At 38.3% G+C, this 26,391-nt stretch overlaps 1 protein-coding gene across 6 annotated transcripts in view; it reads right to left on the reverse strand.

The window, feature by feature from the left end:
* Positions 1–26,391, reverse strand: part of Xrcc4 (X-ray repair cross complementing 4) — a 251,841-nt gene that overhangs the window by 91,037 nt on the left and 134,413 nt on the right. For 5 of the 6 annotated variants that reach the window (XM_004841642.4, XM_004841641.4, XM_087181002.1 and 2 more), the window contains one exon: positions 13,670–13,817. In XM_004841642.4, coding sequence (XP_004841699.1) covers positions 13,670–13,817 — 148 coding nt within the window. Of the gene's footprint in view, positions 1–7,658; positions 8,305–13,669; positions 13,818–26,391 lie in introns of those variants that run through there. The other variant, XM_021255731.2, reaches the window with a different exon arrangement.

The raw sequence follows: 26,391 nt of genomic DNA on the forward strand, positions 1-26,391 counted from the left end.
GTTTGAACTATGTTTCCAGAAGACATGCACAACACAGGAGACCAACTCACACCCATGAACTGCTGCGTGAATTGTATGAGCCTGCATAGTTTAATTTGGAAGTCTGTGGAAACAAACACCACACCAGTATTTATTTGTACTTTTGGGCCAAGTGCTTTAACAGTTTTATTCTACAAAGGAGATGATGCTGAACTGCTACTTTAGGGGTTTCCAATGTGTTCTGATCCCTGGAATTCAGAAAATGAGTCTGCTACTCTATGCAGGATCATCAGTGGGGAAAGCAGAAAATTTCATTAGTAGGATTATAGGGAGGGAGGGTAAGAAGGGCCCATATGAACACCAAAATTGTTTCTTATAGTCCATTTTAAGCCACTCCACCGCTCCCAGCCCAGAGGAAGGGGCTTCCAGGCCGCCGTTCCACCACTCCCAGCACAGAGGAGGTGAGCCATGTGGGTGGCAACAGCACCCCCCTCCATCCAAATGAGAACACAAGGAAACAAGTCTCAAAACCAGATTTCCAGATCACCTACAGCAACCTCAAAGGGAAAGGAGATGAAACACTCTGGTACTCAACCACCTGGACTCCATGAACTGGCAACAAAAGAGGGTCTGGAAAAAAGGAAATCAGAAATAATTTCTCAGATAACAGCAGAGACTGTGCCCATAGTGCAAGACATGATTAAAAAATCTGGAGAGGACACAGATAAAAAAAATAGAGGAGCTGAGGAACATGATGGAATCCCAACATAGGAAACAAATGGAATCCATAAAACAGACACAAACAGATTTCCAGGAGATTAAAAACTCCACTGAAAGTCTACACAGCAGAATGAGCCAATGTGAGGACAGAATTTCAGATATAGAAGATAAGATTGCAGTTAGTGACCAGGAAAAGAAAAATTGCTTCAAAATTGTAAGGGACCACGAGAAATCAATCCAGCAGCTGCTAGATGATGCAAAGAAGAATGACATAAGACTGACTGGAGTCAACGAAGAACAGGACACAGTGCAGATGACATAAAAAAAACTGTTCACAGAAGTAATGGCAGAAAGTTTGCCAAGCAGGGGAAAAGAATTTGACATACAGATAAGTGAGGCATATAGGATTCCAAATAGACTTGATCAAAAATATTTACACATAGGTATATAATTGTTAAGATTTCAGAAACTGAACAGAAGAACAAAGTTCTACAAGCAGTTAAGAGAAAAGAAACAAATCACTTACAAAGGAAAACCTATCAGAATCACAGCAGACTTCTCAACGCAAACCCTCAAGGCAAGAAGAGCATGGAGTGACATATTCCAAGCCCAAAAGGAAAACAGCCTCCAACCCAGATTGATGTGTCTTGAAAAGCTATCTTTCAAAACTGATGGAGAAATAAGATACTTTCATGATGAAGAGTGCCTTAGGAACTTCATGAATATCAAACAAGTACTCCAAAAAATTTTAAACAACATCCTAGGAACAGACAATGAAGATCACAACCCCGGGAAGCACAGCAGAATGAGCTCATCGGGTGCAACAAGAAATTAAATGTAAAGGGGGAGAACCCAACAAAAGGAAAAAGTCATGACAATGATAAGTAAATACATATCAGTTATAACCATCAGTGTTAATGGTCTCAATTCACCAATCAAAAGAAATAGACTGGGAGAATGGGTCAAGAAGCAAAATCCAACAATATGCTGCATACAAGAAACACACTTAATTCAAAAAAGAAACTCATAGATTGAAAGTTAAAGGGTGGAAAACAATACTCCATGTGACGGGAAACCAAAAAAAAGCAGGAGTAGCTATCCTCTTTGCAGATCAAGTGGATTTCAAACCAACACTGATTAAGAGAAACAAAGAAGGCCACTACATCCATGTAAAGGGAACAATCCAACAGGAAGAGATGACAATCATAAATATCGATCCACCAAACACTAATGTGCCCAACTTTTTAAACAAATACTAACAGACGTGAAAAGTCATATATGCACTAATACAATAGTAGTGGGGGACCTCAATGCCCCACTGTCACAAATAGATAGATCAACTAGACAAAAAATAAGTAATGAAATACTAGAACCCAATGGAACTCTTGAACAAATGAACTTAACAGACGTTTACAGAGTGTTCCACCCCACATAATCAGAATATATTCTTTTCAGCTGCACATGGGTCATTCTCCAAAATAGACCACATACTCACTCATAGAATGTGTTTAAGTAAGTGCAAAGGAATTGAAGTTATCCCCTGTATATTATCAGACCATAGTGCAATGAAATTGGAGATCAATAGCAAAAGAAACTGCAGAAATTTCATAAACACATGGAAATTGAACAACACATTTCTGAATAACCAATGAGTCACAGATGAAATTAAAGAAATCAGACAGTTCCTTCAATGAAATGAAAATGACAATACAACATATCAGAATCTATGGGACAGAAGGAAAGCGTAGGAAGGTAAATTCACAGCGATGAATACACATATATGAGGAAAACAGAGCGAGCCCAATTAAACACCCTGATGCTGAACTTCAAGCTTCTAGAAAAAGAAGAGCAGGACAACCCCAAAGCTCATACAAGGGAGGAAATTATAAAGATCAGAGCAGAAATCAATTCAATGGAGACTAAGAGAACAATACAAAAAATTAATGAAGCCAAGAGTTGGTTCTTCAAAAGAATAAACAAAGATTGACAAACCCTTAGCAACCTTATCAGAAAAAGGAAAGAAAAGGCCCAAATACACGCAGTTAGGAATGAAAAGGATGAAATTACAATGGACACAGCAGAAATCAGAGGATCATCAATACCTACCTCCAGACGCTATACGCCAATAAGATGGAAAATACAGAAGAAATGGACAGATTCCTAGATAATGTATGAATTACCAAAGTTGAATGGAGAAGACCTAAAAATTCTAAACAACCCAATATCAACCAATGAAATTGAAAACATAATTAAAAACTTACCAACTAAGAAAAGCCCAGGTCCTGATGGCTTCAATGCTGAATTCTACAAGACATTTAGAGAGGAACTACTCCCACTTTTGTTTAAACTCTTCAATGAAGATGAAAGCGAAGCAATACTCCCAAATTCATTCCTGGATGCAAGCATCACCTTGATCCCCAAAGCTGAGAAAGACCCAACTGAAAAAGTGAACTATAGGCCAATCTCACTAATTAACATAGATGCAAAAATCCTCAATAAGATACTGGCAAACAGAATGCAGAAGATCATCAAGAATATCATATACCCTGATCAAGTGGGATTCATCCCAGGGATGCAGGGATGGTTCAACATATGCAAATCAATACATGTAATACACTATATCAATAGAGCCAAGGACAAAAACCATATGATTACCTCCATAGATGTAGAAAAAGCATTTGACAAAATCCAACACGCATTTATTATAAAAACCCTCCAAAAAATTGGAATAGATGGTCTCTACCTCTATCTGATAAAAGACATCTATGAAAAACCAACAGCCAATATCATACTAAATGGTCAAAAACTGAAATCCTTCACACTCAAATCAGGAACAAGACAAGGATGTCCACTATCACCACTCTTGTTCAATACAGTTTTGGAAACATCAGCCACAGCAATTAGACAAGAGAAAGAAATGAAAGGAATAAAGATAGGAAATGAAGAAGTTAAATTTTCATTATTTGCAGACGACATGATACTCTATATAGAAGAACCCAAGAACACCACCAAAAGTCTTCTAGACTTAATAACCAAATTCAGTCGAGTAGCTGGATACATGGTCAACATACAAAAATCAATAGCTTTCCTATACTCGAACAACAGAATCACTAAGACAGAAATAGGTCAAACAATTCCTTTCACAACAGCAGCCAAAAAACTGAAATACCTAAGAATCAACCTAATGAAAGAAATGAAAGGCCTCTTCTCTGAAAACTATGGCACTCTGAAAAGAGAGATTGAAGATGATATCAGAAAATGGACAGACATCCCCTGCTCCTGGGTAGGAAGGCTCAATATAGTGAAAATGGCCATACTGTCAAAATTGCTATACAGATTCAACTCAATCTCAATTGAAATTCCAGCAGCATACTTCATGGACCTTGAGAAAACAATCCAAAAATTCATTTGGAACAAGAGGAGACCCAGAAAAGCAAAAGTAATTCTAGGTAACAGAGACATGGCAGGGGGTATCACAATCCCCAACCTGCAACTATACTACAAAGCTACTGTGACAAAAATAACATGGTAGTGGCAAAGAAACAGACCTGAGGACCAGTGGAACAGATTAGAAGATGCAGAAACAACTACAGACACAGTCATCTCATCTTCAGTAAAGGAGCCAAACACCCTCACTGGAGGAAAAATAGCCTCTTTAATAAAAGGTGCTGGAAAAATTGGGTTTCTACTTGCCAAAGATTAAAACTAGACCTGTATCTCTCACCATGAACTAAACTAAAGTCAAAATGGATTAAGGATCTAAATATTAAAATAGAAAAGCTGAATCGCCTGGAACAGAGGTTAGGTAGAACCCTTGAAGACATTGGTGTAGGAAAAGAGTTTATGAACAAAACCTCAGTTATCCATGAACTAGCACAAACAATCAACAAGTGGGATCTCTTCTTATTAAAAAGCTTCTGTACAGCAAGAGAAACCACCAGCAGTGTGAAGAGACAACCCACAATGTGGGAAAAAATCTTCACCTGCTTTTCCTCAGACGAAGGTCTACTATCTCGAATCTATAAAGAATTTAAAAAGATCAGACCTCCCAAATTTAAAGACCCAATCTGAAAATGGGCATCTGAAATGAACAGACATTTCTCAGACAAAGAAGTAGAAATAGCAAACAAACATGAAAAAGTGTTCAACATCACTGGTCATTCGAGAGATGCAAATGAAAACAATGATGAGATTCCACCTCATTCCAGAAAGAAAGAATGGCTGCTATCATGAAATCAGCCAATAACAAGTGCTGGTGGGGCTGTGGGGAAAGAGGAGCTCTGCACAAACTGCTGGTGGAATCTAGACTGGTGCAACCATTGTGGAAATCAGTATTGAGATACCTCAAAGAAATAGGACTTGAAGTCCCATTTGACCCCAGTATTCCACTGCTGGGGATTTTCCCCAAAGAATTAAAAGAATCATACCACAGTGATATATGTATACCCATGTTCATAGCAGCACAATTTGTAATAGCTAATATTTGGAAGCAGCCCAATTGCCCATCAACTGGAGACGGCATAAAGAAAATGTGTTTTTTTTTATTAAATGGAGTACTACTCAGCCATAAAAAATGAGAAATTAGAGACATTTATAGCTAAATGGATGCACATTGAGGCGATACTCTTAAGCGAAATAAAAAGGATACACATGTGTAAATACCAAATAGTTTCTCTAGTGTGAGAAACTGGAAGTGTAAGTAAGGACTAAAAGGTATAATAGATAGTGTGAAATAGGAAGAAAAGGGGCAAAGGGGAAGGGGAAATAGGAGGGCCAGGGGAAAGGAAAGAAGGGAATGGAAATAATAAGGGAAAATGAAAAAATGGAAACAAAGCCTTTTTAAATAGGGAGGGATGGAGGGGTTGAAGGGAGGGCAGGGGAAGGGGGGAAAAATAAGAACCAAGAGAGATTATATGAAGGTGCAAATTTCCAATGATGAATGTCATTATAGTGTATACCTAAACTGAACCAATAAAATAATATTTTAAAAATCAATCAATCAATCAATTTTAATGCCTAATATTCCATAATAATGGTTGGAATTTTTCTATATCTTAAAAATCACAAATATTCAAAAATTTAAGTGCATACCCTGTAGAACATTGCCACCAACTCTGTCTGTCTGTCCCTCTGTCTATCTATCCATCCAATGGGCAGAGGCAGCCTGCAAGAACACTATGCTTACTTACATTTGAAAAATTAAGGTAAACAAATAATTTACTCGGGGCTTCTCAGAGCCTTTAATTTACAAGTTTCCAAGTGTTTGTGGGTAAGAACACAGGACTGTGGGAGCTCTGGTGTAGAGCAATCTGTAAACATATGTGAACACTATCTAGGGCACCTACCTTCCTGTGGTTCTATGGGATGAGGCCTATGAATGGCATGGAAATGGACGCATTCTGAACTCACCATCACCTAATTTCAGTAAAGGACTTCACTTTCTTCCTTCAGCCTATGCAGATCTCACAGTTGGAGGCAATGTGTTTGCAAGCATCTCTCTTGCTCTTCTCCTGGCTATGGGAGTGTGCTCTACTCCGCTCTGATACCTGGATGTGTGTGGCATTCTCCTGTGTTTGCCTGCCCTCCTCAGTCTCCAGCATGATCCTGGTTCAGTTGCAACGTGAATTTGGCTCTCTGTGGGGATCTGAAGTCCTGAGACAAAAGTTTTCATTTATAAATCTCAGTGAAAAATAAACTAAGCCTTTGTTCATATGGCACCCCCTGCGTCTCTTAGAACTGGTTTCTTTTGAGCTAGAGAACCTACAGAAATGAGAAATGAGCACCCAGAAGGAGGAGCAGAGTTTTCAGGTGGAGAAAAATGGGCTGGAACTGTTGAGAGTGTGAAGCCTTAGGACACCAAGCATATCATCTAACCTGAGCATTTTGTTAGTCGTTGATTGTGTTATCTGGCTGCTAATTTCTGTAAGACTGGAAAATGGACTCAGTGTAGCTGAGTGAGTAGAGAATGAATAAGTTAATCAATTCCTTTGAAATAATCCAGCAAAGATTGGCCACTAGTGACTCCAAGAACCTATCAGCGGAATTGTATTAGTAGGCTTTATTTACTGATAGAGAGTTGGGCCTATTGTATTAGCTTTTGTAGGATGTGAGTAGAAAAATAAAAGATCTTAAATTGAAAAGACAAATGAAAAATCTTCCTTAGCTATATGCTGTATGATAAAACATGACATCATTAACATTTTTAGCTAGGTGCCCAATAAAGCCCCAATATAGCCCTATTTTATTTAGATATATATTGTGGCATATTTTTAAAGAATGGCCTTCTTTATACCTAGTCATTTCCCATGATATTACCAAAACATATAAATATAAAAGGCATCTTGCAATTTCTATAGTCTTTGCCAGTTGGTTCATTTGTTTAATATACAGAAGAATTAAAAAGACATAGTGAACAACTCTCCAAGACCTAGTTTGAAGTGGTGCAAGACAGTAAATAGAAAGGAGTGCTCAGCACATGGCTGGGTTGAGTAATAACTCCTAGTGTTGGTGCTAGCTGACAGATCAGGATGATTGCTTCTGAAGTGCAATCATACTATGTGGATTAGTCACACTCAATTTTTTAAATGAATATTTATTAATACAAACCAGATTCAAGGATTTCAGAGTCTTATTAAAAGCGGGAAATCACCAGCAATCTACAAATATTTCTGAAAAAAGCATTTATATTTACCAGAAAAAGGCAACATGGCAGCACAATTCTGCACCTCAGGACTGTGAACATACGCCAATTTAAGCTATTATCCCTGCAAGTACTCTACATAAACTACAGTATGTTTTCAATTTTCTAGTTTCCTGTGTTTCAAAAGAATGAAAGTTTTAATATTGGGAATCCAAAATTGTATAACATTAAGTGGTTTTAAAGTAGAGTTTAAAAGAAAAACCAAGAAAAAAACCCAAAGTACAATAACTTTAGATATTAATTTTAAATCTACAGATCTAAAAAGTGCAACAAGGGCTGAACTATTAGAGTTTTCTATTTTATCTGATAGTTTGATAAATTTTAACAAGAGTTAACAAGTAGTATCAAAAGGTGGGAAAAACAGAAGCAAAGTCCCCTACAAAGCAGGATCACTCTTTGCCAGGAGGAAAGGCTAGGATCCTGACTTGGACTCCACACCTTCGGGATCCGCCGCTGTGGCACTCAGGGCTCCCAAGCCCTCTCCTCCCACTCTCTCTGTGCTCTTCCCCTGCCACTGGGGCACTCCCTCTTCTGCTATTCACTCCCCTTTATCCTGCAGAGCGTAGATCCAATGATGGTTCCAGTCATATCTTCTTTGCTATGGTTCCCCTAAATGCTCACTTCCTGCAAAAGTTGACAATGATCTACCCAGGGAACGATGTAAGTAACAGCTGTCTCCATTCACAAGACTGAGCTGCCTGTGGTCAGGGATGCCAGCGCTGTGCTCAGCAATGTGAGGAAAGTCACAGTCGGGATTCTCACATTGCCAACCAACAGCCCTGTGTCCAGGCACTTTAGTCAACAGGGATGCTCGTCCTCCAGGGAACGGAACTCTACTGCGGCCTTAGGAGGTGACCGGGAGGAAATAACAGCCTTGGAAGGGACTCGGGAAAATATCTGAAGTCCTGCATGGGATTGGAATGGAAGAGAAGGAATGAAGTCAGAATTCCTGGATGACAGGAACAATGGTTACAAAGATATGGCAATCCGAACTGCAAAATGAAAACTTTCTGTGCAATCTCATCACTGAGAAGTAAACAAAATTGCATACTACATTCACTCTCAGTTGATCTTTTTTTATTTGAATATGGCCAAAAACAGGAGGAATGTGAATGTGATATTTGCATTCACACACAAATGTTTTAAAGTTTTGAAAACTCTAGAAAATGGTCCTTCAAGAGTTACTTCTGGGCCGGGGATTTAGCTCGGTGGTGCTGCCGCCTGCCTTGCAAGTGCAAGGTCCTGAGTTCAATCCCTGGTACCAAAAAAAAAGTTATTGCTATTCACTGTCCTTAGACCATCCTGAAGGAGCTATTTAATCGACTCTAGTAAAGTTTCATACAGGCAGGCAATATCATCCTCGCATAGTAAATTCAATGAACAGCACAGAGCTCAAGAGTTTATTAAAATGCAGTGAGAGTCGATGTGGAGCTGACAGTTTACTTTTGTATGATGACGGAACAACACGGTAAAAGTTATTAAACAGTTATTAAGTACACAGTTATTAGGTGTTGAGAGTAACGTCTGCTGGTTTGAAAGACCTCACCGATGGAAAGGAGGATATCTTATTCTCTTTTCATGTACACTAGAGTATGTCATTTGTTAGTCTACTGGATACTTATAAAAATCACTGCCTACTTGTCTGAACTTAGGTAAATTATTTAGCTTCTGTGCACAATATAGTTTTTAATATCATAGAATAATAGTATCCCACAAAGCAAGTAATTTCTAATTAACACCTAAACATCATTTTTTAGAGTTAATTTAGAAATTTATACAATTACATATATTTTGGATTACAAATTATTGTTAAGACATCAGAAGTGGTATTTTTTGGAACTTCTAAAAACTCACTAGAATACTCAAAGTGTAATATTACAAATGCATTTTAGCTCACTCACTGTTGTTGATATTTTTATATGGTTGATCACCACATAAGGATGGAATTTTGCTTTATAATCAAATTACCAAATGACAGTACTTGAAAATCTATTGAGAAATTATCTGCATTATAGCTTTCTAATTTATTTACAGAACACAAATCATGTGCTAGATTTTCACTAATCTTGTTGCTATCCACCCATTAAGTTGTGTTTCAAAGCCCAGACATTCTGAAAGGTCACTTTCATTTTACCTGAACTTTACTGTAGTTTGGAAGGAAAACCTATTGTGTTGTTGTTTTTGTTTTTACCATGGAAGCAGAAAGGAGCTAAGACTATATCAGAATGAGGTAACTGGACAGATGTGGGCAGATACATTACATCTTTCATTTGCTTTCATTTAATTCCCATAATTTCAGACATAATTATTACCAAAAACAAACATAGAAGAATGGAATTCACTTCTTCATGTTTCAGATGACATAAATATACCTCAACAATATTTTTTAAAGTTTGGTTTAATATTTTCTACTAGCTTTTAAATACAAAACTGTTTGTATATTTCACTATTCAGCACTTGTACTGATATGAATGGCTTTACTACAAACATTTTAATATTTTTTAGACACAGACTACCTGTATATTGTGTAAGTTTATTTACCAATTGACTAATCTCTCTCAGCTGAAAAATAACACCTTTTTATCAAATGCTGCCAAATTACAATGATTACTTTATAATGCCATCTCATTAACTCAGAAGAAACCTGTTTCCTTTTAGAATGAAAAGTTTACTACACTTTCTAACCAAACACATCAATCTGACGTGATGTACGAGTTACACACTGTGACTTTCCACACAAGCCTGCTGCGGAGACCCCGCCAATTAGCTCCTCCCATGTATCTCTTGAACAAAGATCAGACCTTCTCAGGTTCAAATAAAAGGCCCTGAATTCATCCCTGCTTATGCAAAGGTATTTAAAACTCTGGGACAGAATTTCAGTGCCTCTGGTTCACAACCTGACAGAGATGTCCCTCGCTGTGCTCTTGCAACCCCACGATTACAGACGTGCACCTGTACGCTTCCACAGATGACAAGCTGTCTTCAGGAAATGGATCGAGCACAGACTTGGGACTAAAACATCTGCCACGTTGCTCTGGAAAGATAACTGTATCTTTCTTAGCCATGGCTGCTTCCTATCTGCAAGAAGGGTGAATTAATACTTACTTTGTAAGGTTTCTGCAAAATTCACGTAAGACAATTACAATAAAAAATTCCCATTGGGCTAGGGACTTATCTGAGTCGTAGAACCCTTGCCTAGCATTCACAAAACCTTGGGTTTGATCTCTTGCATTACAATAAATGAATACATTTTAAAATACTATAGTTTTGTTTCAGAGTAGTGTTCAATTTCTTTGAGAATATGCTGCAACCTATGGTACAGTATTTTTAAAATACTAAAATTTTATATAGCAAATAATCTTTAAGTATATTAATTTAAAAGATGAAGAATTTCCTCGTGTTCATTTTGCATTTTTAATTGATGAATTTTAATCGATAATAGCTAATAAATGTGTAAATAATCTATTTCTAACATGTAAGTAATTTATTTCATATTCATATTTTGAATAAAGATCATCTAGTTCAATACTTTCATTTGTAGGTGAGAAAACTAAGTCCTGGGAAAAAACCAAATAACTTGCTTAGCGTCTTGTACAAAGAAAAAAAGAAACTGAATCAAGATACCTATGATCAGTTCATTCCCCACTTCGGTTTCTTCGTCCTTGCAGTGCAGAGCTAGAGAGGCTAAATGGAGAAAGCAGGTGCCAGGCGAGGGGAGGCGAGGCGGAGCCGGGGGGGGGGGGGGGGGGGGTGCCCTCAGGGTCCACACAAAATCAGCCACTTCTGCGCCTGCGTGGGAAGCTACAGTGAAAGCACACTGCACCAAGTAAAGGTGCACTGCCAGTGAGATAAGAGTGCTTAGGAAGGCAGGGCAACAGACAGCAGGAGTTCTTGTTTTGTTTGGTTTGGTTTGGTACTGGGGATCGAAATTGGGTCCTTGAGCTTGCGCAGCAGGCGGCGAAACCACTGAGCTAAATCCCCGGCCCAACAGACAGCAGTTTAAATTTAAAAACACTAAATAAGGGCTAAACATTATTATTTGAGGATGTCTTATTCTAAGGTTTGTAGGGTTAAGGATCTGTGCTTGTTGTGTAGAGACTTCTAATTGTTTTCTGAATAAATGGTGAAGTAGAATCAGTACTTTACTAGTAGAACTAGTATTTTAAATTTTTAGGAGACGTAAAATTTCGGTGCACTGTATTTAAAATGGAATTAATCCTAAACTATAAGAAATAAATAAGAATAAAACGCATAAACATTCTGCTTTACTTGGGCAAAAGAGGAATTATAAATCAGGCTATCAACCACAACACAACTGACTGATATCTGCAAATTTCCTTTAATCTTCAAAATTCTCCCTGATGTCTAATACATGTGTTCCATTTCTCCCGAGAGGGAGTCTTGCCTAGCAGTCCTTCAGTGATATAATTAACAAATACTTTAAAAAAGCTCATGTAGCTTAACTTTCAAAATGGTGAGAATACACAAGATAAACATTGAGACGACCATTTAAAATTGGGAAACAGGGAACGTAGTATTAAGGATAAAGATGTTTGCAGAAACAAAACATGCTGCCTTTATCAAAGCGACCATTAGATCAAAAGATGCAGGAGGACCGAGACTGTCTGGTTTCCACCCCTCCATATCCAGCCGGCTCAACCGAACCTTGGCTAAAGGAAGCGTGAGGTTCTCTGAATAGTTCAAATCACTGGTGATGTTCATCTTTCCCATAATAATCTTTAGAAATAGTTTAGCTATCCTGATGTTTGTAAATTGGAAGGGGTTTTGACTCATTGTGTGAAAGAGATCAAACCAGGCATTGAACCCTATGAACTCTCTGAGGCCTAGAGCTGAGGAATGAATTCCGATGACGAACCAGACCGCCGAGGGACCAGCACACAGGTCCTTGGTCCGTACCCCTGTATGCCACCCACAGTGGGCCCTGTGTGAATATAGATGGCATTTTAAAAAGTACAAATCAGTCAGGCTAATTGTGTTCACAGACGTCTAATGCCAAACAGACAAAGCAGTCCTACAGTTCACCATCCAGTGCTTGCCTTTATGTTGGAAACTGCAAAAGCTCGCGTGCAGCTTGCAGCTCCCTGGGGCGTGAAGCTGGACCTCAGCCTTTGGTCCCTCATATTCTAGGGCATTTTTCTCTCAGAATCTTTTACAGCTTTACAAATTCTTAAGGGACTCAAGAGTTTTGAGTCTACATTTTTGTTTATCTGGAGTATACTTTTCATGTTCAAAATTAAAACTAAAAATATTTCTTTAAAATAACACAAATCATGTGTTATTTGATAACATCAATAACATATTCTCATGAAATATTATATTTTTCCAAACAAAAAATTTTGTGAGAACATTGTTTGAAACTTTTGTAAATCCATTTGATGGCAGGCTTGATTGAAAACAGTTGGATTTTCATTAACTTCTGCATTCAATCAGCTAAGGCATGTTATTTTAATTGAACGATATTTAGAAAATCCAGCCTCACACAGGTACAGAATGGAAGAAGGGAGCCCACGCCGGGTCTTGGGAACCCCGGGCAGCCCTCATTCCAGGCTCTGAAAGCCCCTGGACTATAACAGTGTCATCAGCCATGGGACTGGTATTCAATAATTACTCGCTAAATCAATGAAAAGTTTATAAATGATATGCACATTCATTTTGGATTTAACTGATAACATTTATAAATGTTCATTGGTTTTGCTACAATGATATGTTAATTATTGCAATTTTCAACTCTTTACAACTAAATTAGAAAGCTGATTGATAGAAAGTAGTGTGAACAAGGAGTGGCAAACAGAAAAACAAAATATATAATGCTAAAATTTAGTAGAAATAAATGGATGACGAGAAAGAGACTTTTTACTTTAAAAATACATATAATCAAATCAAGTGGCTAATTTGAATGCTACATGGATCTCTTTTAAGCAGTAAATTGGATTGAAACACTTTACTGAACACAAGATGCATTATAATATTTTCAATACCATACATACCATTTCTAATTAATCTGTAAAAACTATAAGAAAAATTCTGCATATGTTTTGGCATTTTTGCATTAGATATTAATAGGAATTACCCAACTGCAAGAGAAAATATATTGATTCAAACATTTTACAATTTCCAAGATTATAATTTTTGTTCTTAAAAAAATAACTAAATTCAGAAATAACAATATATTTTTCAACATTATATAGCAGATTTTTAAAATCGCAACTCACTTACTGTCTGGGAAGAGCAAAGAACTAAGTGACTTACTTTTTCATTTCCTGAAGCTGATTCCCCTGCAGAGCCATTTTTGGTTCTGTCCCAAGATCCTTGGGCATCCACTGCCTCCTCTTTCTACTCGGAGCAATATCCATGACATCAGGACTCAAGATAATGGAGTCTTCTTTGCTCAAAGTGGCTAAAAGAAGATAAAGTAAGAACGTGACCCCACAAAATTATGTGTACACTCTGTGAGAATACATCACCTTGCTGCTTTAGCACAGAGAAAAGGTGACATCATCAAAGTATAGGAAAACCACTCTATCTTTCTGCAGGTTTGCCGTATGTCAGTTAGAGGGTGTGGGACACTTTACCAGCCACAAGAAGTATTAAGGGGACGAGTCAGGTTGCTTGATATTAAGCAACCACTGTAAGCAAGTTTGGAAACTTCTACTAGAAACTCAGAGATAATTTCACAGAATTTTAAAACAAATATGGGGAGGAAGAACAAGAAAATAATAAGATATGCCTCTAATGTGGCTAAGCTATTAAACTATGCCTTGACATGTTTGGTACATGTGAAGCAGAAGCAACCATAGAAACATCTTGATTTATGCTCCTTTATTCTCTTTCAACAGCTTAGTTCCAAAAAGCATAAAGGAGCTCCGAATTTTCACTCATTCACCCGCCACACAGCATGTTCTGCTATTATACATACTTATGGAAAAGGAATTTTTGCCATTGGAAAATACAGCACTATCGATATACAGTAATTTGAACTTTAGGGTGTCATGTTGGCTTCGTAAGTTGTTTTCCAGCATGGCAGCACTGAGAAGTGATGCAGGCAAGCTTCCCTCCCAGTTTAAGAGCAGGCCTTTGCAATGCACAGATGATTGAATGGGAGGAAGTGGCGAGCCCACAGTCCGGTGTAAGTCCATTCCTCTAGGACAAAGAAGGGCTGGCTCTGTGAAGACGAGGAGTCTAGAACCCCACACTCTTCTCCAAAGTTAAACTCTCCGTGGAAGCAGCAATTGCAGTCGAAGGTGTTGTGACACCACCTCTCCTATATCTCCAGTCACATGCTTCATCCTGCTGAAGTTGCTGGAGGCGAACACACGGAGCAAGGCGCCTTGGCCCTCTGAGAGCAAGTGTGCTGCAGAGCATCAGCTCCCCGGGATGCCAGGGCTGCTGGCGTCAGCTACGCTACGAATTCTGCTAGGATTTTAATTGGAGACCTAGCAAGGGCAGAACTGCACAGATTCTGAATGTTCCTCCCAAACCCTAATAACCCCTGCCCACACACACAAATGCCATTCCTTTTAGAGTATAACTGGGCAAAGTGGATTTTCAGGCATTCAAAAGTCTCATTCTCACAGAGAAGCCTGCATGTGGAACCTTCCATGTGGCCCATGCACTACGTGATCTCCCCAAGATCATTTAAGACACTGTTCCTGCCCTGTCAAGACTATTCTCTTGGTTCTCTTTTTGTCTTAATAATAACCAGTATTTTTGAAGAAGTATGTGCTGGGCACTGTGCTATAGGTCTTACGTGTATTATATTATTAATCCTTAAAATAATTTTGTGAAGCATTTACTATTCCATCTTCATTTTATTTATGATGAAACCAAAGTTTCAAAGAGGTTAAGGGATTTAACCTGAACAGCATTTGTTCTTATATTTTATTACTTTGGCAATTAAAAAATACTTTTCCCTAGGACTAGGGACGTAGTTCATTGGTAGAGTGCTTCCCTAGCATGTGGAAGGTCTTGGGTTTGAATGAATCTCCAGTTCTAAAAAAACAAAACAAAACAAAACTTCCTATGGTTAAATTATTCCTTAATCAAATATTAATTGAATGGGGCCGGGGATTTAGCTCAGTGGTGCTGCCGCCTGCCTTGAAAGCGCCAAGTCCAGAGTTCGATCCCTGGTACCAAAAAAAAAAATTAATTGAATGTCCTTAAAAAGGATGTTTTATTTTCCAAAGCTGTTTAAATTTTAGGACATAATAGTCCCAGTAGATTTTTTTTCTTTTCTTTTCCTTTCTTTACTTTTCTTTCTTTGTAACAGTGGCTATGTTTCACATTTATTTGAGGTAGGAATTATTAAAAGTGAAGGGTAATGTAGAAACTGGATCTGCAGAGTGAACTTGGGCCGAGTAAAAGAGAGGGAAAATAAAAACAAAAATAAAAATATAAAACAAAAGTACGCCCTGGGGTACAGGGAGGGCGACCCTGAAAAGGCACCATCGCCCGCACTAGAGTTCTTGCACATTGGCTTTTAACATCTAAAAATGGACTGGGAGTAGAAAAGGGTACATTTTTTAAAAAAGGAAATTATTTTCCTTACACATTCAAGCCCAATGATCTCCTAGTTTTTACTAAACTATGAAATGACTTCATAAAATACAAGATACAACTATAGAGTCTAAGAAAAACCCAGCAAAAGAGTTAGAGTGGAGGATATTGTAATTATAAACTTGCAAAATGGAGAAAGGTTATCTTTAATGTCATCAAGGATATCTAGGAAAAAAGAACATCAACTTTTAATTAAAATGCAGGATAGGTGGCTGGGGATTTAGTTCAGTGGTTCTGTCGCCTGCCTCGCAAGCACAAGGTCCTGAGTTCGATCCCCAGTACCCCTCCCCCCAAAATAAATAAAATAAAATTTAAAAAAATACAGGATAGAGATTTTAAAAGATAAAGTTACCCAACCTTTTTGTCATTCATTTCTAAACTCCAAAAGGATGGCTGGAAAGGTCATCCTACTGTAAATGGCCACATCTTTTATCATAATGTCTGCACTTCACTTTAATGTGAATAAATTTGTGTGTTCTTAGAGCTGCAACACAGGAGTTTCCAGCCTCCACTCAGGAAGGCGTGCACTGGAGAGCTTTGAATACTCTGGGGAGTACTACTACAGGCTCCACTGCTACTCATATTTCAACTATTAACTATTGACTTGCTAATTAGTATATTGAATAAGAAATGTGTATCTGTTGTTTAAAACAAGGGCTGTATATCTGATTGAGGAATATAGTATATGGTCTGTCTGGAGAGGAATTACAGATACTCTCACTGGCTAAAATGTTTCAGAGGCACTCCTCAAGATTTCATGAACCAGGTATAAAAATCCCAGGAGGTCTATTTATTCATAGAGATGATCTCCCCTTTTTTCTTTCTTTTTGAAGTACTGAGGATTGAACACAGAGCCTCCCTAGACAGCTGTGTCTTCCAGCCTTATTTCTTTTTAATTCTGAGACAGAGTGTCACTAAGTTGTCCAGGCTGGCCTAGAATTTATGATCCTCCTGCTTCTGCCTCCTGAGCCACTGGGATTACAAGTGTGTGCACCACTGCACGAGGGTGAAAGAGGACTCCTTATGCTAAATTTGGAAGTGGTTCTGAGTCCTGCTGTGAACTCTGAGACAATGGAATTGCACGTTAACAGTAAGGGTCATGGTTCCTAGGTCAGGAATCTTCGTATTTGCTAAAAGCAAACCTCTTACATCAGGCGGTGACTGGGACAGTTAAAGGGACAGAGAGCTTGGAATTTCTCCAGCCTTGTACCTATTGACTAATAAATGTTTAGTGAGTAATCCTATGTGTAGCAAAATTTAATCTGAGAATACAGTATTACTTTGAAGTGAATGTGTGGTGTGTCATTTCTCACCCTCCAGACTGCGCGGTGACCGTCACAAATCCCCGTGAAGAGGCTGAAGTTACGTAGCACTGCATGCCGGTCAGTTCACCTGACATGAGGATTCGTTTCCCTTGACAGTAACAACGGGGCCTGTCTGTGAAACTGACCAGGGCAAAGACTGCTGCAAAGCTCAGTTATTGCTTAAACGGAAGATGTGCTTCGGGTTTGTGTTTGCATTGTGGGAACTCTTCCCTTCCCATTTTCAGACCACGTGTTTTAATCAGTTTTCTTGCTTGAAATATTCTGAAACAAAGAGACAGACATTTTGCAAATGGCAAAGGGACCAAGAGATAGAAGGCGACGTAAAAAGAATTAGGGTGCACTATACACACGTGCCCAACTCCTCACGAAGAATGTAATCATGTACCACAAACACGTACTGATAAAAATAACTTTTTAAAAATAAAATGAATTTTTGACATCTCTCTATCCTTATAAAAGGGCAAATAATGTCCAGGTGTGGTGGTGCATGCTTGTAATCCCAGCACTTGGGAGGCTGAGGCAAGAAGATTGCCATGAGTTCGAGGCCAACGTGGGTTACACAGTGAGTTCAAGGCCACCCTGAACTACAGAGTGAGACCCTGTCTCAAAACAAACAAACAAACAAAATTAAAATGGGCAAATATTCTGTCCTATCCTTTTCTCTCTCCCGTACAATGCTAGAAACCAGGAAAAGAGACACTAGTCCAATGACTGGTACCTAAGTTTTAAGTTACTCATTTGAAATATTTCTCAAATTTCACTCATCCTAACTCAGTTTTTCAGGTGGATAATGTGTGGCCCTCGCATTGCCTTTGGTCCTGTGGCTGGATGCTGTGTTTCTATTGTAACAGTGGATCCCCTGAACACTGATGTACAATGGGACTAAACAATGGCCTCCAAAACAAGTAAAGCTGTTTCATGTACAACAGAAGGGCACTGCATTGTGCTGACAGGAACTCAAGCACAGGAACTTCCAAAGCTTGCACACAATCCCCCTCCACACGCGTGAGTTTATGTGGATGGATTCAACCAAACGTGGATAGAAAATATGCAAAAAAAATTGTGCCAGAACTGAATCCACAGACATTTTTCTTGTCATTTTTCCATAAACAATACAGCTACTTACATAGCATTCCATTGCATTAGGTATTATAAGTGATCTGGATATTGAAGGATGTAGGCCATATGTAAATAATACACAATCTCATAATGACTTTGGTATCCAAGGGTTTGGGCATCCACGGGGGTCCGGGAAGCAGTCTCGTGTGGACACTGGGGTCTGACTGTATTTCAATTCAAGTTTTCACTTTCATGTCATGCATCTCCTTTTTAGGAAAAAGCATCAATTTGTATTAAGCTCACCAGGCTATACTTAATTGGTTCGGATGTGAGGAAGAACTTGAATAGCATTGGAAAACAATAGTTAACATTCAAAGAGTATTAAGGAGGTATGTAGATTCAGACTCCACAGGTATGGACAGCAGGGATAAAGGGAGGCCAGAAGAAGGGATATGTTATATAAACTTACAAAATTTAAACCCAGGCGAAAGGGCATGAGTTCCATATTGACTGGGGAGGACTTTCTTCCCAAAGATTCCACTTCCAGAATTTTCTGCTTTCAACACTATCATCAGTTTCTTTGTTGTGACAATTGTGCCTTTCACAATTTCTGGGAATTTGTTTTTTTAATGAAAACAAAAGAAAAGAGAAAAACTATTGCCAATTAATCCCCACATCTGAAACAGTGATTGGCATGGCTCTAGGATGGATTTCAAGTTGTCATTAGGTTCACTGGCTCTAGAAAATGGGGAGTCTTTAACAAGCCCTGCTATTGTGAAAGGTGGCTCCACAAAAAAGCCACTTCTCATCTGACAGAGGAACTGCAGGGCGCTGGCAGCAGGAGCTCAGACGTGCAGAGAGGGTTGGCTTCCCTGGGTGGGCTGCGTCACAGTGAAACAACGCCAGGCCCAAGCTGCTGAGAACGTGGAGAGAACCCAGAGTTCAGCCACCTGGTGGACCTGTCTTCTTGGGTCCCAATAGTTTAAAAGTCGTGTTTGCAGGTTTATAATTTGTTTTGTCAGGCTCTCATCATATCACGTTTGTGGACTTTTCCTTCTTTGATTACAGCTGTGCACAGAGTATACAAAGTTCTAATAAAGACTAAAGCCACTCCTGCCTCTCCGTGCCACATCCACTTCTACCTGCTCACCACATGCACACACGCACACACGACACACACACGGTGGGGCGTGGGAGAGAGCGCTCTTAGGCTAAATTACAGAATGAAGGCTCTGATCTTTAGGCCCCTTGACCGTGAAAAATAAAGTGTGGTGCTGCAAAGGCCTGGAGCAAAACCAAAACCAAAACCAAAACCAAACCACTGCTCATAACACGAAGTCCCAAGATCCTGCCTCGGATTCAGATCCTCCCAGAGTGTGACCCTCACCTCGTCTGGGACCACTTCCCCGTCTGCAGGAACAGCCTCTGAGCTACGCCAAGTCTCAGGCCTTCCCAGGTCCCCCAATTCGAACGCCCTCTGCTCCTTTCCTCACCCATCCATGTGCTCTCTTCCAGCTCAGTTTAGTTACCCTAAGGACGCAGTCTGATCCATAAAAGTCTTACTCTTTTCTGTAGGGCTTAAGAGCTTAAATCACTCACTTTACATGCTGTATCTCATATTGTTATTCTTCTTCGTTACCTTGTTTTTGCAGTTACAGTACGAACGACCTACAGTAAGAATGCACATCTTACACTCTGCTACATTGCTGATATATTACTCCAATATTTATTTTTGGTTCAGGATGTTGTATGTTTGCAATATATAATAGCTATACTCGTGTGGGGAAATTGGTGTACATATATGCATATGTATATATATGGATAAATCTCATCCCATGACTTGATCATTTTCAATCCCTTTCCTTACTCCCTACATTTCCTTCTGCCATTTCCCTGATTCCCCTTCCCGTATCCAAAAAGCAGCCTCCTTGTGTCCTGCCATCTCCCCTTTATTTTACTCTGTACTTACGTGTTTCATTTCTCGTATAAGAGAAACCATGCAATATTTAACATTCTGTGTCTGACTTCATTTAATCTTTTGGCCTCAAAGTTCATCAGTTTTCTTGCAAACAACTTGAATTCATTCTTTCTTCTTTAGGGCTGAATAAAATAGCATATATTTTCTTTACCCATCCATCTGTTGACAGGCATCTAGGCTGTTTCCAGAGCTTAGCTATTGCACATATTATTACAGTATGATGATTTTAACTCTTTTGAGAATATACCCAGAAAGGTATAACTGGGTCAAAACTAATCTCAATGTTTAGTTTGCTGAAGAATCTCCCCATGGAATTCCAGTGGCTGTACTCATTTACATTCCCCCCAATAACATAGAAGTGTTCTCCCCTCATCTCCTCATCAGCATTTCCTGGTTTTTCAGTGTCTTTGAAGATGGACATACTCATTGGAATAAGATGGAATCTCAGAGTTGTTTTGGTTTGTATCTCCCTAGTGACTAAGGATGTTGAACATTTTTTTCATATACTTACTGTTCATTGTACTTCTTTAGAGAAGTGTTTATTCATTTGCCCCTTTTTTGACTGGGCTATTTGTTTGGGGAACTATTTTTTGAATTTTAGAGAGCTAGAAGTTAGCTCTCTATCAGAAGCCAATTTGTTGGGTGTCTCTTCATTCTGTTAATCACTTCCTTTGCTGTGCAGAAGCTTTTTGATTTGATGTGATTCCACTTGTGCATTGTCGGTATTATTTCTTACGCTACTGGAGTTCTGTCCAGAAAGTTCTTGCCTGTGCCTGTGGATTTAAGTAAGTGTCTGCCCTGTTATCTTCTAGCGCTTTCAATGATGCTGTTTTGATATCTAGGTCTTTCACTGTTTTGCTTTGATTTTAGTACAGAGAGATGTGGACACAGTTCCATTCTTCTGCACATGGAAAACAAGTTTGCCCAGCATCATTGGTGAACAGACTTTTTTCTTCAGTGTGTGTCTTTGGCCCCTCTGTCACGGGACGTATGACCAAAGGTGAATGAGCTTGTTTCTGTGTTACGAAGACCAAAACATGATTTTCAAAAGTGTATCTTGAATTTTATTTTTTAATCAAATGTAATCAAATTGTTAAAATTGAAACTTACTTACTTATGGACCTCCCTTAAAGATGTAGGGGAAAGTAGAGTGGGACTGGATGGGTTTGGGTCTTCATTTCTGCCGTTTACCTTGGGTGCACTATTATCTCTAAGTTCCTCAGCTGAGAGGATGCACACTGACCATAATGTCTGAGGCAATGAGATAAATAAACTTAATCAGATGTAAACTGATTATAATTCACTTTACACACTTACAAATTGTTTTGTAAATAAAAAATATCAGAAGACCACTAAAGACAAAGTAACAGTATTATTAACAAAATGTGTGTGGTCTTTAAAAGACCAAATTGAGACTCATTTTGATAATAGAGGCAAAAATATATAAATTAGTGGTTTTCCAAATTCAAAATAACTTAATAGTCACAGGCCCCCTTCTGCGCTGAGTACGGACTACTCAGCCTTCTGTGACAGTTTCAGGTTGTTTTACTCATTTATTCATTTTGAAAGTGTTCTTTAAGTATTTTTAATCAATAAGACATCATGTTTTATTTCAAAAGGTATAAAACAGTAAGGGGAAAAAGACCAAAATTTAAACCTTAAATATAATCCTAATGAAATCTGAAACTTCATAAAAAAATTTTTCTTCCATGCAGAAAACAACAACAACAAAAGAAAATAACAACAAACAAAACAAAACAAAAACCCCAAACAAGGGGCTGGGGACTTAGCTCAGTGGTTCCACTGCCTGCCTAGCAAGCACAAGGTCCCAAGTTCGATCCCCAGTACCAAAAGAAAAGATTCTAAAAAACCCCAAACAAGCCAATGCATCAGGCTCCCTACTGCCTCCATGGCGTGATTCTCTGACAAGAATACAGATAACCAGGGAAAAGGCTGAGATAAGGTGGGTCACACCAGACTTCAAAAGTCACTATGTGACTTGACCTATCTTGCAGTAGTCAACAAGCAAACATTATTTTCCCTCACCATTCATCAAATAGCCTTTTTTCAAATTGTTTCCCAGTTTTCACAATCTAATCTGAATAACTGGCGGCCATCTTACACAAAAGATCAATGGTCTAACCCTATTAACCTGTTATCACCAAACAGACTGATAATTAACATAGACTGAACAGGTCAAAGTGTGTGTGTGTGTGTGTGTGTGTGTGTGTGTATACACATCCATATATGTACACTTTTCCAAAAGTCAGGCTTCTCTGTTTGCCAGCACAGCAGGAAATCTGTTAACAACAAAAACCTGTAACATAAAAGGTCATCTTTGGAAATCCAAAGCTCTCAATGTAAGAGGCAGGGAGGACCACTAAAGACCAAGTACAGACCTCAGAAGTAGCCACAGCATGAAGGCAAAAGGAGGAGGAGGAGGAGGGAGAGAGGGAGGGAGAGGAGGAGGGAGAGGGGGAGGAAGAGGGGGAGGGAGAGGGGTAGGGAGAGGGAGGGAAGGGGAGGGGTAGGGAAGAGAACAGCGGGCTGTATTAAATAGGGTTTCCCATCTCCACAACAATCCAATGTTTGATTTTTACAAAGTATTTTTAAAAATTTGACCATCATAGGAACTGAGTTCTTCAAACTTTAGAGATTCATTCATTTCTTCACTCACTCAATAAATGTTTACTGAGTATCCTGTTTGTCAGGCACTATCCAGAAGGCATTCATATAATTTATAATTAAAAGAGCAGAAGAATGAAACTATGCACAAGAAAGTCATAATCTACACAGCAATTATAAATGAATAATCTAAAAGTCTTAAAGAAGACACAGTTCTCCAAACTTTCACTAATTTTTCTGAATTAATCAGTGAAGTTCCAATTTCCTTTTCTGGTCAAACACCCATTATAACTGGATTCCTTACACTCCTTTTCTTCTTATGCAGATACTTCTCTTGAAAGCATAATTGTTATTATCAGATGGCTGAGAAACAGACTTTCCAAGAGCAGATGAAAGGGCCAGCTTACACTAAGCAAGCTGATTTAAGGAAAGCCTCAGCTTTCAGAGCAGGTCTTGAGGATGCTTCCGAGTGAAGTTAAACAGCAAATCTGAAGTGAAATGGTGCCATGTTCTTCTTGGCCAGCTCCTTTCATAGTCCTCAACCTCACATCTTTTGTAGATCTGGTCACACTTGCAGTACTTCATCTAATATTTACAAGCTCTGAGAAGGCCTGGCTGTGTCCTATTCACTGCTACCTTACCTTCCTTATCACAAGGGAAATACATAGTAATTCCTCAGTATATATCCATTGGTTGACTGCTATAATTTCTTTTTATTTTCTTTTTAATTTTATTGGTACAATGTAGGTTTACATAACGATCACATTCATCGTACGGAATTTGTACTTTGACATGGTGGATCTTGGGTCCTTTCTCCCCGTTTCCCTCCCCTCCCTTCAACCCCTCTTCCCCTTCCTTACATACAAAAGCCCCATTTCCATTCTTTGCCTTCTTTTCCCATTTTTTCTTTTTCTTTCCTTCCTTTCCCCCTCCTCCCTCTCTAGTTCCCCCTTTCTTTTACATAATAGGCAATGTGAAATAAGAAAAAATTGTGTAATTTCTTAAATGCAAGTGGATTTAATAATAAATAACTTCTTAAAGTTACTTTTTCATCTACATGAAATACTACACTATTGATGACACCTGCTGCTGTCTGTCAAGGACACATCCAGAAAAGAAATATATTACTAGGGGAAAGCAGTTTAGGAAAGAGCAATACTAAGCCTTCAATTTATATCATTTTGCAGTTAAAAATAACAAGCTTTGGGAAGTACTTTTAATGGTAGTAGGTTTTCAGAAAACAAAACTACAATTTCTCAGCTTTCGACAGCCACCTACATCATAAAATGCTATGGAGATGCATAAAGCTTTCACGGTGGCACGTGAGTCAGGTGTGGACTTCTATCCACCTAAGGTGCCAGTTAGTGTTTGTTCATGGAGATTTCTAAGGATTTTAAATAAAGCTTTGAATAAAGCCTAGACTTTTAATAAAGCATAGAGGACTTCCTATCTCTTCTTCAACAGCCCTAAGTCCTTAGCTCTTCTAAGTTTTCTAACTGGTATAATTCTAGTCAGGCATGATTAAATCTACCGCTGTGTAGACAAACTCTTGGCAACTGGGACGGCAGGCAATCAGCCAAATTGGGTAAAAGCTTCACTTTCTTTTTCCTTCATAAAATCTATACTTAACTGAGCAAATACAGTTAAAGAAGGTTAATTTGATACCAGTCTACTATGATTCATAAATGAATGAATAGGAAGTTCAAATTTCACTCTCATGTGGTATTTTAATCTTGAAACCAGAAGTAGGGACATACCATTGAAGAAGTCATACTGTTATCCATATTACTATTTCTGAAATTCAAAAAATGAGATCTTGCACAAAATGCATTTACCTTAATGTTAGTTATACACTAAAATGGACAAACTGTTACAATGGAAGGGGGCTAGTAAAATTTTAGCACTACCATTTTGTGTAAAATGGATAAAAGAAAGATAAAGTCTTTCCAATGAAACAGAAGCTTCAAGTATGTCCACATTTTTTATATTTATGTTTCCATAATAAACTGACATTTAGATAAATGGTTTATCACATCACTTGGTACATATTTTCTGCCTAAAAAATTATTGTTGAATAAAAATTAAACAAAGAAAATATTGAAGATGTATAAATAGAACTTGAAAGACAGCAAAGCTGTGGTAATGAAATACAGACTTTAACAGAAGCAATAAAGTAAAGTTTGACTGATTTGTTTATTCTCAAACATGTCTTCTAAAAAGTCTATAATTCGCATTGTATAAGGTCAACACTGAATTCAAAGCCTAATATATTAAACTAGAGTCAGCATTTAAATGTCCCTGTAGAGGCTGTTCCAATGTTGTACAAAGGAGTACATTATTTGTAAATAATCGTTAGCAGATACCTTAGCCAAGTACCACAGTAACACTGGGAGGTTATCATAACACAGCTGGGAAATACAGGAGAAAGCGTCTGTATTTCTGTCACTGCTCTGATAGATTCAGATGTAGATATAGAGATGGATCATCAGAAAATGAGTGAAAGAAACAGTAACGTTCAGGAAGAGTAATCAATAGACAATCATCCATTTCTTTATAGATCATTGATGGTGGTTAGGGAAAGAGGGGGGAGGTTGAGAGACATTGAGAACAGCAAGGAGGAAAGAGAAAGGAGAAGGACAGGTGACATTTTTATAGTACCTTCTGAAAGCTGCTATTCTCACCTTCTCTGGCCAAGTGAAGTATGTTCAGTTGTCGCTCATACAATTATTTCTCTACCCACAATTGCTCTGTTAGGTAAATAATCGTTCGTTTTAAATACAGATATCAAATGGAGATTTTTATTGGTGATAAAAACTGGCACATTTTAACATCAATGAATTTTCAGCTCCCCCCAAAAACCTTTAAATAATTATTCAAAAAATAACTTTTATCTAATTCCACCTCATTTCCTTTATCTTCATTATGTGTTATTTCTCTGATAACAGTGAAAGTTATATTCCTATTCTGTAGTAGCTACATATTCCTGATTTGTGTTTGGGGACAATAAATTAAAGTCTACTAACTCTGGGTAATTACACTAAACACGATAGGTCCAAAGATCAATAAGTTCATAATAGCCCGCCTCCTAGACTCCCCTTTCCAAGTCTACAACGCAACAGATTAATTTCAAAATCTCTTGTTTCAGTAATTATACTAAAGGAAACAGGACACTCATGATTTAAGCCCAAAGTAGTTTTATTTTTATTATCAAAACACCTGTTGCTTTTCCCAAACTTATTTTCATTAAATACAGAAGAATGTTGATTTTGTTACCCAAGGACTTCAAAAGCTAAGAAAATAAACTTTCTTAGTAGAGCCGTTCTCAGAACAGTCTGCTGAACACAAGTGATCATAACACGCTGCTCCTTCTCAGGATGGGGTTTTGATAGAGTGGTTTATATTCACGTTTCAAGCTGCTGTGATTTATCTTT

This window comes from Heterocephalus glaber, unplaced genomic scaffold (genome assembly GCF_053883595.1).
Source record: "Heterocephalus glaber isolate CG9 unplaced genomic scaffold, H.glaber_assembly_v1.0 deba00001465, whole genome shotgun sequence".
Classification (NCBI taxonomy): Eukaryota; Metazoa; Chordata; class Mammalia; order Rodentia; family Bathyergidae; genus Heterocephalus; species Heterocephalus glaber.